Below are 17,860 nucleotides of genomic sequence, written 5' to 3'. Positions count from 1 at the left end.
TTATACTGTATGTTAAAATTTTAGAGTTTTATCTATGCTTGAGGAAAAAGGCAAGTCAGAGAAACAAGAGCTTTTTTAAAATTTATTTTTAAGTTAAATAAAAGAACTAAACTTTAAACACAGACAAATAGCTTGTTCTCCCTCAGCATAAGGAAATAATTAAGGCCTACTCCTCCTACTCACATTGTCTTGAAAACCACCACAGTATTTCAAAATGTCTGTTTATAAGGCTAACTGCACTGCGGTCCTCAGCTTGGTTATTATTATCATGCTTCTGTGAACATCATGGTCTACTTAATTAGCTAAACAGAATCTTGAATGTAGGTAAAGTTTAGGGATGTTAGCAAGAATTTGGGAAAGGTGATAAGAATTATAATATTCTTAAGCTATTTTTTAACAGTCTGGCAACTAATACACTTTTATTTCAATTTCAAATTTATCTTGTAATAATGCATATAACTGCATTCAAGTCCCATAAATCTCAGAAAGAGTCACACAATTCTTTAACAAATCTGAAAAAAATCTCCTGCAGAGGATCGCATTCATTTGAATCCTGCTGTGCAGAATTTCTTTCATAGATTTTGATACACATACTATGTATACAGTAAGAAACTTTTATAAAAGTTTAAAAGTTATAAAACTTTACAATCATATATAAAAGTCATACAAAAATCATATGCAAGATTGGGGACTGGATTTTAGCAGTTTAGGCTAGATAGACTTAAAAATGTATATACATGTATTATATATAGGCATATACTGTGCAATAATTTCATATTTTGAAAACTTTACAATTCTACCCGCAATTTTATTAAGTATCATTCAATTTATTTCTACAAACACATTTTTTCCCCAGGAATTTGAGTATTATACCATTAAAAGAGCACAGTTTTATTTTATGACCCAGTATGGTAGAAAGACAATTGAGTTTAAATTTGTGGGTTTGTATATCATTGTTGCCACTTACAGGCTTAGAACGCAATTTGCCTTTCCTGGCCCTTCATTTCACATCTGTGAAATTGGTATACCAATAATTATCTTAGAAGATTGTTAAAGGATGAAATGGTATATACGTAGGTGGAAAACTCTGGAATATTACCTGCCATAATATAGGCACCAAATCTGTCACTCTTCAAGGGATAGGATTATATCTCATTAATACATTTCTAAATCACAGCATCTATCAAAGTATCAAGCTTATAGTGCACCTCAATAAGCGTATATTGAAAAAAAGATTTTCTACTTTTATGCATGCAACAGAAAAAAAGACAATCTGGGTCAACATGATTTTGTGAAGCGTATCAATTTTAAAAATCTTCCAACAACATATCATGTTTTGACAAAGTTTTCACATCTGAGGCAGATTTCTAGCTTCAGTATTTAAGAATTTAAGTTGAACCTGTTAAAAATTCCTCTTCTATTTAGATGGTAGGAAATCACGGTTATTTACTCTTACCGAGAGAAAGATGAGAATTCAACAATTAGCTAATTTAGTCCTAAGCTATAACTTTCTATAAAAAATAGAATATGCTTATAAAACCAATCAGTATGTGTTTATTTAGTAATGAAATGTCAATTTGGAGGGCATTATTAGAAAGCACCATATTAACAGCACAAAACAAAACAACTATTTTCATAGCAATGAGCTTTTCCTACACATAGTTAAGAGACAGAATTTGTCTTCTATTTATTCAATCACCTAAATATCCACTGCTATTCCAAACCTTTAATTCCTTTCCAACTCTAGTTTATTTACTTCACTTTTCAGAATTCTTTCAGTGACTGCTCCAAGCTGTCCATAAGGGAGAATTCTACCTGTCTCCATCATCCTAGCTAACCTGAAAATATGCACAGCACATGGGCTGTGCCCAAACTGTTATTCATGTTCACATGTACAAGGCTGAAAGTGATCAAGTTGATCTTTTGTAACATCCAGTTCAAGTTGGAATCATTACTATGTTCACTCTGTGTATATAACTACCATTTTTATGCTTGAACGTGTCTACTGATAAGACAGCCCATTTAATTTCAGATAACTTCAATCATTAGAAGTATCTTCTTATATGTAACTGTATAGTAGCTTTCTGAAACTTTCAAATAATTCTATCCAGATTTAACTTTTGGGGGAAGAGAGCTAAAATTTAATTCATTACCAGTGTGAGAAACATATGAATGAATGAATATTCCCATTCCTTTCAGTGTTAAGAGGAAAAGTCAAAATGTCACACTGACAGTGAGACAGAAAACAAATGCAAAGAAGGCAGACTGTCTCAGTACAGATTTGCTCTGAAATGTTCAGATAGGCATGGATACGTGTATCAGGAGAAAGAGGTAGGATTCGAGTTGAGAAGGATATGGTAACACATGGTCTTCTGCAATTGTTTTTCCTCTATAACCTTTATGGTGAAAACGATCAACTTGCATGCTAGAGAATTCAGTGTGGCAATACAAAAGAAATTATAGTATTTTATGGATAATTTACATATTCACAATAACTAACATGCATAATATTAAATGTACCTCATAAATAGTGTGATAAGGCCTATGTGATTACAAAACTAAGCTTTATCCTGAAGCTCATCTTTTCACTGCTGCTATAATGAGATCAGTGGCCAGCAATTTAATGGCCCTAATTAAAGCATAAATTGCTTGCCAATCTGGCTTTATTTTAAACCAAAAAAATTCTATTGTTTTCTAACATTTTTCTAGTTCTGCTACTGAGATATTCTCTGACTCAGATATTTTCTAGTTCTGCTACTTGTATATCCTAGAGCTTGTTAATGGACCCCTGTCTCCAAAAGAAACAGATCTGGCCCAATATGATAATTTCCTCGACCCCTGCTATTTGCCCTCTTCAAGCCATGAGCCTGCCTTGACTACACTTATTATATACTCTGATTTTCCATCAACTTTGTATACGATACTATAAAATATAAACCCTCAGCAGGAAATTGAATAGAATTTTCTCTTGGATTAAAAAACTAAGTATATAAACCTTCTAAACCTAATGAAAATCCCTAAACACTTGAAGAGAAGAAATGAACACCTCACCTCTGTTTCCAGGAATCTTCTTAAGGCTCTTTTCTTTTTGATGCTCTTCCTTCTAACATAAACTGCAAATGTTAGACCCACGATGACCATGATGAAGAGCCCGCCAATGACTCCAGCTGCAATTAGAGGAGTCCTGCCAACCAGAATGGAAAAGTAAAAACAAAAGTATGAAGAGAGAAAAGACAGAGGAAGAGGAAAAAGCAGTTGGACAAGCCATTATCCACATATCACAAGTCTAGTCAATTAGAAGAAATGCAAATTAAAAATGCATTAAAGCTTTCACAAAACTTTTCTCATGGTAAAAACTGTACCTGTTTTTTGTTTTGCTTTGTTTTTTAGTAATAAACCATGCACAGACAACTAATCTTTGGGGATGAGCAGCCACAACATGCCATTTGATGAAAAAATGTAAAATTTGATAACAAGATGAAGAATGTATGCCAAATTTTTGATATAGGATAATTTTAAATCATTTTAATTTTACTTTTATCTATAAAGAAGTAGAAATGCATTTAAATAGTATTGTTGTGGTTTATAATATTATTTTCAACGTTTTCTCTGAAGCAGGCTTTCTCAACAGTGGCACTATTGACATTTGGGGCTGGATACTTGTTCATTCTGGGGACTGTCTTTTGCATTTTAGGATGTTTAGCAGCATCCTTGGTCTCCATCCACTACAAGCCAGTAACACCTCCATCCTCTAGTCATGACTGTCTCCAGACATTGTCAAACGTCTTTCAAAATCACTGCCAGTTGAGAACTACTGTTCTAAACCAAAAATGAGTGGTCTGAGGACCTATGAACCCCACACCTCTGGTATATAGAGATATCAACAGAGAGATGCATTGACAAAAGTGCTATTTCAAACTCTGGCAAGGGCAACTTTGCTGGGACAAAGGGTACGAGAAAGATGAAGACTGGGTCAGATGGGTTTTCAGAGTTATGATGACTGGAGTAAGCATTATTATTAAAAGCAGGAATAAGCATCATATACCCATGAAAGATGTCTACACACTAAGTATTAAAAAAAATATGTAAATAGTATTAAAAAGGGATTAGGAAGAAATTGGAGATTTTTATTCTTAAAATGTTTCTCTAATATATTGTTAGCTAATGTATAATTTTGAAACTGATCACTTTTTGTTTTCTAAGATAAATTTTTGCTTGCTTGAAAAGTAATGTTTATGGTCTTAACTTCTTGTTCTAGAGTAGAGTAGTATCTATGAGCTTTCTGTAGTCAGAGCCCTGAAATATATTAATTTCATATGCCATAGCAAGTCGTTCAGAGTAAAACACATAGGTGTTGACTATGAAGTCATGATAGATATCAAAACTAAAAAATAACTCCCTGAATGCTCATGCTTTCCATAGTAAAGTGTTTTATATTTTATATTCCTATTTATAGAAGAACCTACTCTATACAGCTACCCTCCTTCAGAAAAAAAAAAAAATTACTTGTTCTTGAAAGGTAAACTTTTGCTCAAAGACAGATTGGAAATAACGAAAGCAGATGATCCTAAATAGAATTTTTAAATTTTAAAGAGCTCTGGGAAAAAATCTGGGTAACTTCTTCTATAAATTAAGTCATGTCTTTTAAACATTATAACTGTTATATTATTGTCATATAAAACTGCAAAGAAACCTTAAAATGTAGTTCATCCTAAAGGTTGTTTCCTGACAGCTCAAAGTCCTACAGCATACTGAAATGTTGCTATAATTCAACTAGATTTTCCTAAATGGAATTTTCTAAAGACTTAAAAATCTATGCTGAGAAAATTTAACTAAAGTACGGAAAGAAACTCATAATTGTGATGTGTTTTGGTGTGTGTAAGATCACATTTTTGGTATGCCAGTTATATGTATTTCAGAAAATATTTTAGTTTTCAACCCAAGGCATAATTTTCAGCTCAACTGCCTAACACATCCCTGAAAAGCCACTACTATGAAAAGAACTGTATTTTTGTTTCCTGAGCCCAATTTTTTATTGCAAAGGATTTATGTATGATTGAGAATAGTCCCCAGTATTTTTTTAATTGTGGATTTGAACTAAACTCTAAACTTCCTCTGCTTATCTATTTTTCAAAAGAATAAATGGTATGTATTTATGACAATATTTGTCAATGTCACTGTAAATTAAAAGAAAATTCTTTTTTTTTTTCATTTTAAGAATGATCACTTCCAATAGAACAAAACAAGATCCCTGACTCTATTTTTTTTTCATCTAATTCGGATGGATATCAGTTATCATATCATTACTACTTAGTTTAGTCATGGCAATGAAAATAAAACATTCAAAAACTCAATAGACAGTAATTTCTATGATTTTTCTAGTTAGCTTTTAGTTTTGATAGTTTCCCTCAGCAGTTCCTTGGTTGACTTGCATTCCTCTAGCTTCTTTCTTCTTTTACCACTCTACAGGAATGATAAAGGTACAACCAACCTGAAGAAATAAAGAACTAGAGTTTCTGCACCTAAAACTAATAAATAAATGATTTTTTGGACATTTTAAGAGGCCAAACTCTTCTTATTCCAGAGAAAGTTACTCTTGAAAAAGAACATCAACCACAAGGAAGCAACCAATTAAATTGAAAAGGGACAATGTTCTATAAGAAAACTTGCTTGCTCTCTTTAATGAGTGAATATCATGATAAAAGGTACTGATCTTGATTAAGAAGACTTAATATTCACAAAACCAGACATGAAATGAAACCCTGGCCTGGACTCTAGCATGGACAAGCCAACTGTACAGAAATTTTTTAGATAACTTGAGAAATTAGAATATGGATTAGATAGTAGACGAAATAAAAATGTGTTGGCATGTAAAGACGTGGACCAGAAATTGAAAAGACTGAGTTACAAAACAGTAGGATTTAATCAGAAAAAAGTTCATATACACATACACATATATGTGTGTAAAAAGATCTGGAAGAATGTACAATAAGACACTATGACTCTAGTGTTCTTATTTTTGTATTTTTACTTTTGGGCATTCTCTAATATTCTACAATATATTTATTTTCCCTTTGAAATAAAAGTTAATTAAATTTAAGAAAAATACAGAAAAAATAAATCATTGTCTAAAAGCTTAGTTTTACAATAATGGCCTTGTTTTCTTTCTTTATTTTCTTTTTGAATGTTTACTTTGCATCTTTTCAATTAAGAATTCATTTTGCTATTCCCTGTCCACTTTTATGATCTAAGTGCTTCTGCAGATATTTTCTATTCATTATAGGTTAATGTGTCTGAGACATTTAATTACCACTATGTTTCTTATAATTAACATTATGTTTTATAAGACCACTCTAATCTGAAGTTACACTACTTACACATTTCCTACGCCCCCTGCAGTTTTGATGATTCCTAGATATTTGTAGGTGTAGGATAGATGTCCATTTTTTTTTTTTTTCCTGAGAGTTAATGTTTCACTCTTTATGAGGATCCTTTGGATAAAAGGGATATAGCTACTTAAGTTGCTTTTTTAAATTACTGTATATCCCTCCTAGGTCTCATGCTGACTATTTCCAACTAGGCTATATTCCTGAAAGAGTGTGTTCCTCTTATATGTTAGTCAGAGTAGCCTCCAAGAGGCTGAAATGTGACACTATTAATGAAATCAAAACCAAGAGACCTCGAGTACTCTGTAATCCCTTATCTGTAACAGGATTATTATTTGTTTCCTATCTTTTACCTGTCCATTAAAAATCGCTGGGATCCCCTAAAGTATACAAGATAGGACATGACAAGTGATAAGTGCAAGCTTTTTCTAAAAGGATGCTATCAAGTGATATTTTATCTTATTCTGTGATTTAGAAATAGTATAATGAAACTGATATTGTCTACTCATAGAAACTGATATAATAAGGGTTCTGAATCACAAATGAGCTTGACTAATTTATATAAAAGCATGTAACTTGGTTTTCACAATTTCATTCAGAAGTTCAGAGACAACACAGTGCATTATACTCTACTGCCTTGAATGCAGTTACCTATTTTAAACAGTTATATATAGAAGAGTAGTGTCTTCCCAAACCATACTACTCATATAATAAGATGTATTCTTATTATTCATTACTCTGTTGACCCATGCTTTTCCTCACTGGAGAATATAAAATGTGAGAGAATCATGGAAGCTGATTTTACAAACATCCAAATATTTTCTTTCATTGATCTGTTCCCTTCCAGATAACAGATGACAAATAAAATATAGTAAAGTCAATATAATTTATGATTAAAACTCAAATGGTTTTAAAACAATTCCATTATACCAGTTTTCATTTAATGTCAAGGGCAGGCTATTCTACAAAAAATATGCAGTGGTATTTTCTTTAAAATTGTAAATGGTAAAACTGGTAGTTTGACTAATATAGTCACCAAATCTAAATCTATAGGATTCCTTTATATGAATTTCACCAAATAAAATGATTTTAAATTTGTAATATAGGTATATTTTTCTTCATTTCTTAAATACAGAATAATTTTCGGTTACAGATAAAGGAATCAATCAGCAGCCCTATAACACACTGACAGCATAGTTTGTAACTCACGGTATTGACTTTAAATCAGAGACCTCCATTTTTAGAAGCTTCTAAAGTAAATAGTTTGAAGATGGGTCATCAGAAGTTGCTGGATCAGACTTAGGGCTGCTTCACTGCTTATCTATGGGCACTAAAGGTTAAGCTGATTTTTTAAAAATTTACACAGAAGTAAAAACAAACAAGAAAAGCTGCAGGCTAGTCAGATAATTTTAACCAGACATTTTTGTATAAGAAAGTTTAAATAAAATTATAAAATAGTGCCTCTAACATTATTATTTTGTGTTTACCTTCAAATCTGCATGCTTTTTCCTTATAGTGCTGTATCATGCTGGAAAGATGTTTTCACATCAGACCAGTCAGAGCTTCAATTATGTTGTGCCTCCACTGGTTGTGAGCAGTGCCTCTATCAGATGACTCAGCTGAGATACACATAAGTACACGCTTCATGTAAGGCAATGAAAAATAAGTATAGCAGGAGCCAGCTAATCTTTCTTGGATTCCTGAGATCTGATACACTTGCCTCTAGATCCTGCCTAGTAGTATTTTTAAATCAAATACCTTTAAGCACTGGCAAATCATATGCCTCCTGTAGGCCAGGACAGTCTCAGTTTGTACCACTGTTAAGTACCAGTAGAACCCAATTCACTCTCAAAAGTGCCCTGTGAGCAATAAATCAAATGTTTATCCTTAAATAAACACTTAGCCCAAGTTAGAGAATCTAGGATACCTTAAGATAACAAGTCTTTACATATATATGTATAAATAAACAAACAAATACATACACATTCATACAGGACTACCTAAGTATTAACAAGTTTCACTTCCTGGCAAGGTAAATTAATTACTGCCTGTAATAAACCTATATATAACATAAATGGATGTTTCCTAAATTAGAGTCAGATGTGATGATTCTCTGTAATCTTATATTTTCTTTTAAAAATATAACTAGATAACATTGGCTATAATCTTGTACCCTATCTTCCCTCTGAAAATGTTACACTGACCATCAGACAAAAGCATGACTATATCATGAACCAGAGGTTAAATGTATCCTCAGTAATATACTTCACGTTTCCTAATTTGCTCTTGCTATAAGAAAAATGTAGTTGATCAAAAACATTTTGACACTTTAGTGAAAAAATTCTTAGAATCAGTTGCCAACTGAGATAAATAATGCAACTTTGCAAACAGGGACATTTTCAATATTATATTAATTATGTAAGTAAGCAGTTTAAACATAGCAAAAGTGCTGTCCAAATAAGAGGAAAACAAGGTTTGACTGCCATTAGGTACTCATGAGTTTTATGGCACATACAGTGTCACAAAAAAATTCACTTCATTTTCAATGGGAAATAATCTAATTGAAATGAAAATGTCAAAGACTTTCTATCCTGATATAGAAATATCCCCTTTCATAGAGGTAAACCAGAGATTTATTTGGTCTTATATACTACACTTAAGTTCAAATAATTTAAATAGATTGACTATGGACTTTTGATTCTAATAATACTTGTATAATTTTAATTAAAATTTTCTTTTTACATATACTGCATATTTTCACAATAACTATGCAATGTTGAGCTTATAACCTCCGTTTTAAAAATAAAGAAATAGACTCAGAAAAGTTAAGATACTTAGACAAGGTCAAACATAAATAGTAATGCTAACATTTTACATCTTGTAATCTCAAGTCCATCAGTTTTTCAGCTATATATGTTGTCTTTCTAAAGATGATTCATTACAATTTTTTTAGGGTAGATAAATACAATTCATTAGATTTTTCTTTAATACCTAAAACCTATAGTAGAGAATACAAAATAAATTTATTCAGGGGTTCTCATAAACTCTTTGATTTTGTATTTAGTTATATCTTAATATTGTAATTCTCATCAGACTATCATTTTAGCTGAATTGTTATGTTCACTGTGATTTAAGTCTATTAAATCTTTTATGCTCTTATTGAAGTTTATAAGTGATCTTATACTTCACTGAGTTTCATTTTATTTTTTCAGTGAGAAAACAGTTAAGAGGATTTGGGGGGCTTAAAAAAACACTGGATTTCCTTTAAGAAAAGCAAAATTAAGCAGTATCTGTCATTCTAGTGATAGTCCCTACTGCATTGTTACTCTGTTCAGTCTTCCCCAAAGCGGCTCAGATTTGAAACAAGAGACCCTGAAACACTAGGAAATATTGAAATTCCCCAGAAGACATTTTAAGGGTTACTGACTAGGGCAAGGAGAGCCACATTCATGTTTTTTTTTTTCCCTCGTGAAAACTGCTTATTCTGACCCAGAATTCCACCTGCTCTATAAATATGACACATCTTTTCTTTTTGAGCAAATGAAAGTGATGTGGGTCAGACTCTGAGGTAGACATCAGTTGACAGTTACAGGTTTTATCTGATGAGACCTAGAGTATTACAGTATGTCTCTCTCCTTTGATTAGGATTCACAATTTCTCTATTATACCTTAACTATGACCAGAAGTGTTGAGTGCTGAAGCAAATGAATCAAAACATACTGCCCCTCTTCCTAACTAAATTTAAATATTTCTTGACTTGTCTTCATGTGTTTAAATAAATATTTTTTCCCCAATATTTTTTCAATATGAAAATGTTACATATTATTCAATAACACAGTGTTACGAAGTATTTCAGAAGAGATATTACCATTAAACGAATATGTAAATATCATTTGGATTATTTTATGTCTAGAATTAGCTCTGAGAAAAATTTCTAATAGTTTCATGGTAATTCCTTCCTTCTATTTATAAGTAATATTTACACCTATCTACGGGTTTTTGTTTGTTTGCCACAATTTTAGGGAAAGCATACAAACCTGTACATTTGATTTTTGAGGCAACTATTCTCATGATTAAATACACCATCCTGAAGATACAAATAATCCACCTATGAATTTTACACTTATGAATTTTTTTCTGCTTTACTGAGGTATAATTGACAAATACCTATGAATTTCTACAAATGAAATATTGAAAGGGAATTAGATAAGGAAGAAATTCTCTGTTAACAGATCTTTGTAAGAGCTCAGATGAATTTTTAGTCCTCAGACTTGTGTGTGTGTGTGTGTGTGTGTGGTTTATACCTATTATACAACATCATTAATGTTTATATTAGTAGAACACTTTTAACATCATCTTTATAGATTGAATATATAAGTATGTTTAATGAAACAGAAAATTGTAAATATTTAATTACAAAATATATAATCCACTAAGTACTACTCCATTCTATTACCCATTCATTACACAGATGGTAATCTGAAGCAATATGCCAAAGGATTAAAAAATTGAAGATAAAAATCTGAAAATTTCAGTTGTGACCTACCAAAATTGTTCAGCATGCTAAGAATTAATTAGTTTCACAATAGAGCAGAAAATATTACATAAATACTTCTCTATGAAGTAAAGTGGGGGAGGAATAAATCATTACAGGCACTATTCTCTGCTCTCCTATGTTAAAAATTTTCTTCACCTCAAAATCTCCATTCATTCTAATCACTGTAATCTCACATATCTATGTTACTAACAGGTATTATAGACTATGGCAAATTGCATTTACCTTTATCTATCAAGTCATTACATCACACATTTGTGTCATGTTTACTGGGTACATTTACATAATACAGATTCAAGCAGTCCCATTTTGAGAGGATTCACAAACTAATTTTTTAAGTAATAGTTTTTTTATTTTACATACAAATACGTATATAAAGCATCTTTGATTTCTTTTAGTATGCTTTTAAGGCACTCCAATCCTTGCCTTAGACTAAAAACTTTTTTTTTTTATGAAATGCTTACACAAAGGCAGTAAGAAAGTGTCCTTCTTGAAAGAAAGAAAAAAAAAAAAAACTCCTTTTCATTCAGATGATATGTTTTCTATTTATTTTGCCCTGCTGGTACCCTTATTTCCCTCTGAGGGCACTTCCAAGTGTTAATGGGGAGTTGGATGAAATGAGAAGGGAGGAGACTTTGAGAAGAGGTACAGCTGCAGGGAAAATGCCAGGATTTTGGACATCCATGTGGGGTCACTGAACATTTCTTCCAGGATTAAAAAACAAAAGTGACTTTTACCAGGTGTTTTATATGTCTTATGTCAAATAATTCTTCTGACATGATTATTTATGGATGATGAATCTGAGGTAGGTTATATAACTTGCCCCAGGTCATAAGCATTCTAAGTGGAGAGTCAAGATTTGAATCTTGGCATGGTTTCCTCTAAAATCTTATTTGCTTCCATTAACATATGACTATAAGAGTATATTAGGGGGGCTTCCCTAGTGGCACAGTGGTTGAGAGTCCGCCTGCCGATGCAGGGGACACGGGTTCGTGCCCTGGTCTGGGAAGATCCCACATGCCGCGGAGCGGCTGGGCCCGTGAGCCATGGCTGCTGAGCCTGTGCGTCCGGAGCCTGGGCTCCGCAACGGGAGAGGCCACAACAGTGAGAGGCCCGCGTACGGCCAAAAAAAAAAAAAAAAGAGTGATTACTCTCCTAATATACTAGATAAATAGGCCATGAAATGAAGATATTTTCAAGACTGGTTAGCTATTTTAATAGTGCTTATTGGTGGCAGTGAGGGACATAGTAGGGAAGCATAGAGGCTGAGGCAGAAAAGTATTTCCAACAGCAGAAATGATTCAGTGTATAAACCTTATGGTGAAGACAGACAAAGGAAGAGTCAAAGATGGCTAGGCTCCCGTGCCTGCGTGAGTGGAAGGCTGATGACTCCATTCATGGACTTGAGAAATCAGGAGAAAGATATTCGGAAGGAGAAGCGCTGATTCTTTGGGGTCTATGGATTTGAGGTGCAGAACAATATACAGGTATATTGTTATCTTTTCACTATGCCTTCAAATTTCTGTGTCTCCTTGTTCCTCCTCTAATATCAAGACTTACACCTGTGTTGATTTTAATAGCTTCTCATTTTTAATTGATGAGAGCCATGGATAACATAATGTCATTTCCTTTAAATTTTTCCAATACTTTCTTTTTTCTCTGGGAATGCTAGAAATGCAAAAGAAGAAAAAGCTTGGTTCAAGGGCTTTTTTTCATTTCTGTTTTCTTTCCGCCCCCTTTCCCTTTGTTTTCTTAAGGAACTGTTATTTTTCAGTTTGATTTCTTTCATTAAGTTGAAGTCTGCTGTATCAATCTATTTTTGTTCTGACCTTTTGAGACCATTCATTTTTAAGTGTAACAAAACTCTAAAATAGTTAATATACTTAGAAATCTTATTTGTACTATGGTACATGGAGCTGCTCTTCACATTGGGTAACATGCTGAAACCCTGTGCCTTTTTAAGTCTATATAGATCTTTGTTAATTTTGAGTCCTAATGACATCCCCTTTATGGAGAATTTAAAGTTTGGCATTAAATATTAAACTTAAAGAAAGTTCTGTAATTGAAAAAGATAGCTAAACATAATGATTCTGAAAGAGGCCATTTCATACTTTTTATTTTTTGATTTGGTAATTTTCATAGGAACAACCTTATGTTCATATATAAAGGGCTAAGTGCTAATAAATGGCCTCAATTTTATTGCCATCTCTGTGATCCAATTCATTCCATTTTGCTATCATATTTACAAGAGTATCTCCCCTTAGCACTATGTGTCTCTTTTATACACTCCCAAACTAAACTTAATTTAGTTGTTTATAATTATTCTCTCTCAGATTCTTTTCTATTTCTAGGTAAATTATAAGCCCTGTAAGGTTAGGGACTATTCTTTCTATTTTTATATTGCCCTATACCTCCAGTAATATTCTCTAAGAAGATTCTCAACAATTATCATTAAATAAATCAAACAGCAAATAGGATACTTTAGGTGATAATATATTTAAGAAAAAATGCAATTATTTCACTTAAGATTTTTTATAGTATTTGGAACAATTGTGAATTGCTCAATTCACTTGTGCTCTATTAATTATTGAACTAATTCCCATTACAATTTAGTTTCTCCACGAAATCAGTACTTGTCAAGGTCACTAATGGTTTCCTTATTGTCAAATTAAATAGTCATTTCTTAGATCTAATCTTAACCAATCACTTAGTAACACATCATGTGAGTGATCACTTTCCCTTTCTTAAAACACTGTCTTTCCTTGAGTTTCTCCTCTACCTGGTCAGTCATTTTCAGTCCTGTTATTTGCTTCCTCCTTATCTCCCTGACCTCTAGAGGTAGAAGGGTCCCAGGACTTAACCATTGGATTTCTTCTCTTCTCTACTTACATTTACTCCCTAGATATGATATCCTCCATCTCTTTATCTATGTAGTGATAAGCAAATCTATATCTTTAATCCAGACCTCCTCTCCTCTAAATTTATATTTTAATTTCAATTTCAATTGATGTCTCCACTTAGATAGCTAATATCTCAGTCTTAGAAATTCCAAAATAAACTTTGATTCCAACAACCTTCTCCTCCCAAAAGGTATTTCCTGCTCCTCCCTAAGTCTCTTATTTTGGCAAATGGCAATTTTATCTTTCTGTGTTCTTTCACATTCCACACCTATTTAAGCTAAGAAAAAGCTTACAAACACATAATTAGATCCTTGCTCATTACTGTTCCTTTCTTCTCTACCTAAGTATAGTCTATCCCTTTGGGGGCAAATATTCTTTTATTTCTAATCTATAACATTTAGTTCTAATATATCCCATGCTATCTACTGACTTACGGTTTAATTTAGCTCATCTAGGAATTCTACAATAGCGTTGCAATTTTAAGGGTCTTATTTTCATGACCAATATGTAAATTTCAAAATAAAATTAGGGACATGTACATATTCAGAGCTTAAAGGTAAAATAATGGAATTTCTATTTTTAAAAGTACAAATATAAGCCCTTTAAGTGCTGGAATTGTGTCACAGATGTCCTCATGTTTTTTGGAGGCTAGTTTGTCTCATGAAAAGAATCATTAAATAATTATTAAACAAATAAATAACTGAATGCATACTTTACTTCTATATTTAGATACTTTTCATCTTAAATCAACCCTTAAAAGCACATAAATATTTCAGCAATTTCAGAGTTTCCTATATATTTTTAACCTTAACAAAAGTGTAATTGTAAAGAATTTCTAGTGAAAAAAAATGGGAAAAGTTATTTCATGTTTCTTGAACTGAAGCTAATATGTGTTTAATATTTGCTTATTTCTGATTTTTAAGTAATAAGTAAAATAATATTTTCTCATAAAAGCAATGAAAATAATCCTTGGACCAGTTGTTATTTTTGTTTGCTTGTATTAGTTTAGTCTATCTCTCACCCTCACCATATACTGTGTCAAAATTTCCACTTGACTAACCCAACTGTCATTCCGAATCCCCTGCTCCCTAAAAACTCCTAATCTAGGGATTTTTAAAAAGCTCAACAACTTCCCCAGTCTCTCTACATCTTGATGTGAATATACAACAAATTTCTAGCCAATGAGAGAAAAGCAAATTTCAGCTAGAGGAATTCTGGGAAAGGAAAGGTACAGCTGATGAAATTTGTCCCTCCTCTTGTGTCCTCAGATGTAATGCTTAGAGCTGCAGCAGCCATCTTACTACCAAAACAGAAAGATAAGAAAATGACATGGATTCTGACCCCGATGTTACTGATCCATAGAACCAAAGGCAATAACAGCTCCCTCACTTCTAGACTTCTGTATTTTAAAGAATAACACATAAAACTATTTGTTGAAGCCACTAACATCAGGCTTAATTTCACTTGTAGCCCAAGTAAAGTCCTAACCGAAAAAGGAACTATGTCCAGATTTTCCAAGTTTAACTTCTTTTCTTGCATTGAACTATCAAATGCATTATCTCTAGACAATCAGATTTTTAAAAACAAAAGATGAAACAGATGGCTCTTCCCTTTTTCAGGTAACAGTTAATAGCCCTGGTGCTTCTATTATGTTTGCTTAATTATCACAGTCTCTTGGTTATTTACCAGGCTTTACCTACATCAGCCTTGACTGAACACTCTTATTAGGGGTGGGGTGGGGAGGTGCCCTACACATCTACAAGTAACACTAAGTAGAAGCTTGTAAAGCTTCTTCAAGAATGTAGTTTCTGAGTTGTGGAATTTAAATATGTTGTAATGGACAGCCTATTCATTGCCATCCATTTTCAAATAGTGATAAAATTCAAAAGTACTAAAATGTTTTCATAATTTACGAACCTCAAGCAAATACTGTACTGGAAAATCAATAAAGAGAACATGAAGAAAACAGAGCTCTTCATTAGCATTTAACTTGGCAAAACATGAATATCCAATTTTTCTAATTCCTGGGCCCATAGCAGATTGGAAGTAACCCAAAGGAAAAAAAAATGATAGGGTGAAGCTGTTTCTGTCTATCTCTTTTAAAATACTCTGCAGAGGACTCAGAGAAAAGACAAACAAACCCTCCTTGCAGAGACTCTTGGTGACGGCGCTCCACTTTAACTAATGTTTTTAGCATAGAGTGGATAGCTTTTATATCCTAAGGGGAGGTCTATTGTGACCAAAATCACAAGAACACATTTTAGAGCATCTAACAATGTTTAACAATATAACTCCTTTTGAACTTATATAAATGCCCAATCCCTAATTAGAACACATTTCTAATTATGGGGAAACCCATTTTTTTCTCAAGCAATTGCTTAGAAGATGTTATAATTCTGCAGATGTTCTGAATACAGATTTAGAGCCACCAGATAACATAAACAAAGAAAAAAAAAAATCAAACCTAAGTCAATTCAAATAACATTGAAATAATATAATAGCAAGACAACTTTACACTTTACCTGAAACCATTTCATTTACATGCAAAAGAAATCATTCCTACTAAGGAAAAAAAAATCCACATCTACATGAACCAGATTCTCTTCCTTCCCAGCTAGAATATTAATTTTTCAATATGTTGTCTATTATTTTTTTATTATTGAAATTATGTACACTATTAACATTAGGCTATATTTGATAGTATATACTGTTTTAGGCATCCAGGGATGAATATTTTAAAATCTCTTTCTCTTGTAAATGATCATGAAGGAAATCTAAAAGCAGTACGAAGTTGACTATTAATTCCTTTTAAATGTCTTGACTGACGCATATCTACAAAATTTCTTCTTCTCAGTCTTTTAATTTTTCAGATTACATATCTTTATTTTTCCATGTGGGAAATTATCTAAGCAAATGGATCACCTTTACTTATAATCATGCCACCTGAGTTAATGCAAAATTTCAGTTTTTCTTAGGGCAAATAGAAGAACAAGAGATAGCAGTTAATAGGCCTTAACTTCACTACCCAGCAGTGAGTTGGTGACTGGAAAACATTATCTCTTTGGGACCACTGATATATTAGTACTTTAGTTTTTTGGCAAAATAGTCAAAAACAAACAAAACAATCTAATTTACAATCTATTTTTAAAAATTTACAACAGTAAATTTAGGATGATATGCAACAGTCACCAACCTGTAACATTCATTCTAGTTATTCTTTTTTATCAGGTAATGATGTCTTAGTAATTAAAAGAGAGCAAGAGGTAGAGAGAGAGAGAGGGAGGGAAAATAAAGGGAGAGGCCCTTTGAAGAAATCTAGAGTTAGTATTTTTTTTAAAAGGTTTAGGCATTGCTAGAACTAAGTTAATTTTTAAGTTTTACTAAATTATTTCAAAACTATATAGGATCAGAGTCATCTTATGAATTTTTAAACCATTAAAGATCCATTTATGTATATCTGTCCATCTAGGATTACTTAAAACCAATTTTTAAAAAATCAACAAACTTTGAAAGAAGGTTAATTAAGCTTATTTATCCATCAAGTCCTCTCTATAACATGATTGATGACACCATAAAGAAAGCAATACATTCATTAGGAGAAATTTTTAAATCAGGCAGTCCTTGGCAACTTTTGGTGAAATCTTTCAGCCATATTTTGATGGGACTCATCTAATTTTAGATAGGTATAAAAAATTATGATATTAAATTATATATAAATATAAATGAGACTGTAACTCAAATGTTTTCTAACTCAAATATTTGTAGTTTTATAATTTTTAGTATATTGTTTATTTGATTTTTTGAATAATGATTAGCAAAATGAATGATAAATTGAGTATTTTCCATGTATTTTAATTTATGCCTAGCTAAACATATTTTTTATAATGCCAGATATACACATATATGTTATTTTATAATTTGTGAAAGACACAAATTTGGAACAATCTATCTTTCAATATAGGATTGGTGGTACATTAATGGTAGGGAAAACAATGCAACCGTAAAAAGAAGCTATTGAT

At 32.2% G+C, this 17,860-nt stretch overlaps 1 protein-coding gene across 1 annotated transcript in view; it reads right to left on the bottom strand.

The window, feature by feature from the left end:
• ERBB4 (erb-b2 receptor tyrosine kinase 4) overlaps positions 1–17,860 on the bottom strand; it is a 675,494-nt gene that overhangs the window by 222,721 nt on the left and 434,913 nt on the right. Inside the window, exon 16 of the mRNA XM_033859813.2 lies at positions 3,052–3,184. Coding sequence (XP_033715704.2) covers positions 3,052–3,184 — 133 coding nt within the window. The remainder of the gene's footprint in view (positions 1–3,051; positions 3,185–17,860) is intronic.

This window comes from Tursiops truncatus, chromosome 7, assembly GCF_011762595.2.
Source record: "Tursiops truncatus isolate mTurTru1 chromosome 7, mTurTru1.mat.Y, whole genome shotgun sequence".
NCBI lineage: Eukaryota > Metazoa > Chordata > Mammalia > Artiodactyla > Delphinidae > Tursiops > Tursiops truncatus.
The sequence above is the reverse complement of the archived record's forward strand: the minus strand, read 5'-3'. Positions and strand labels throughout refer to the sequence as shown.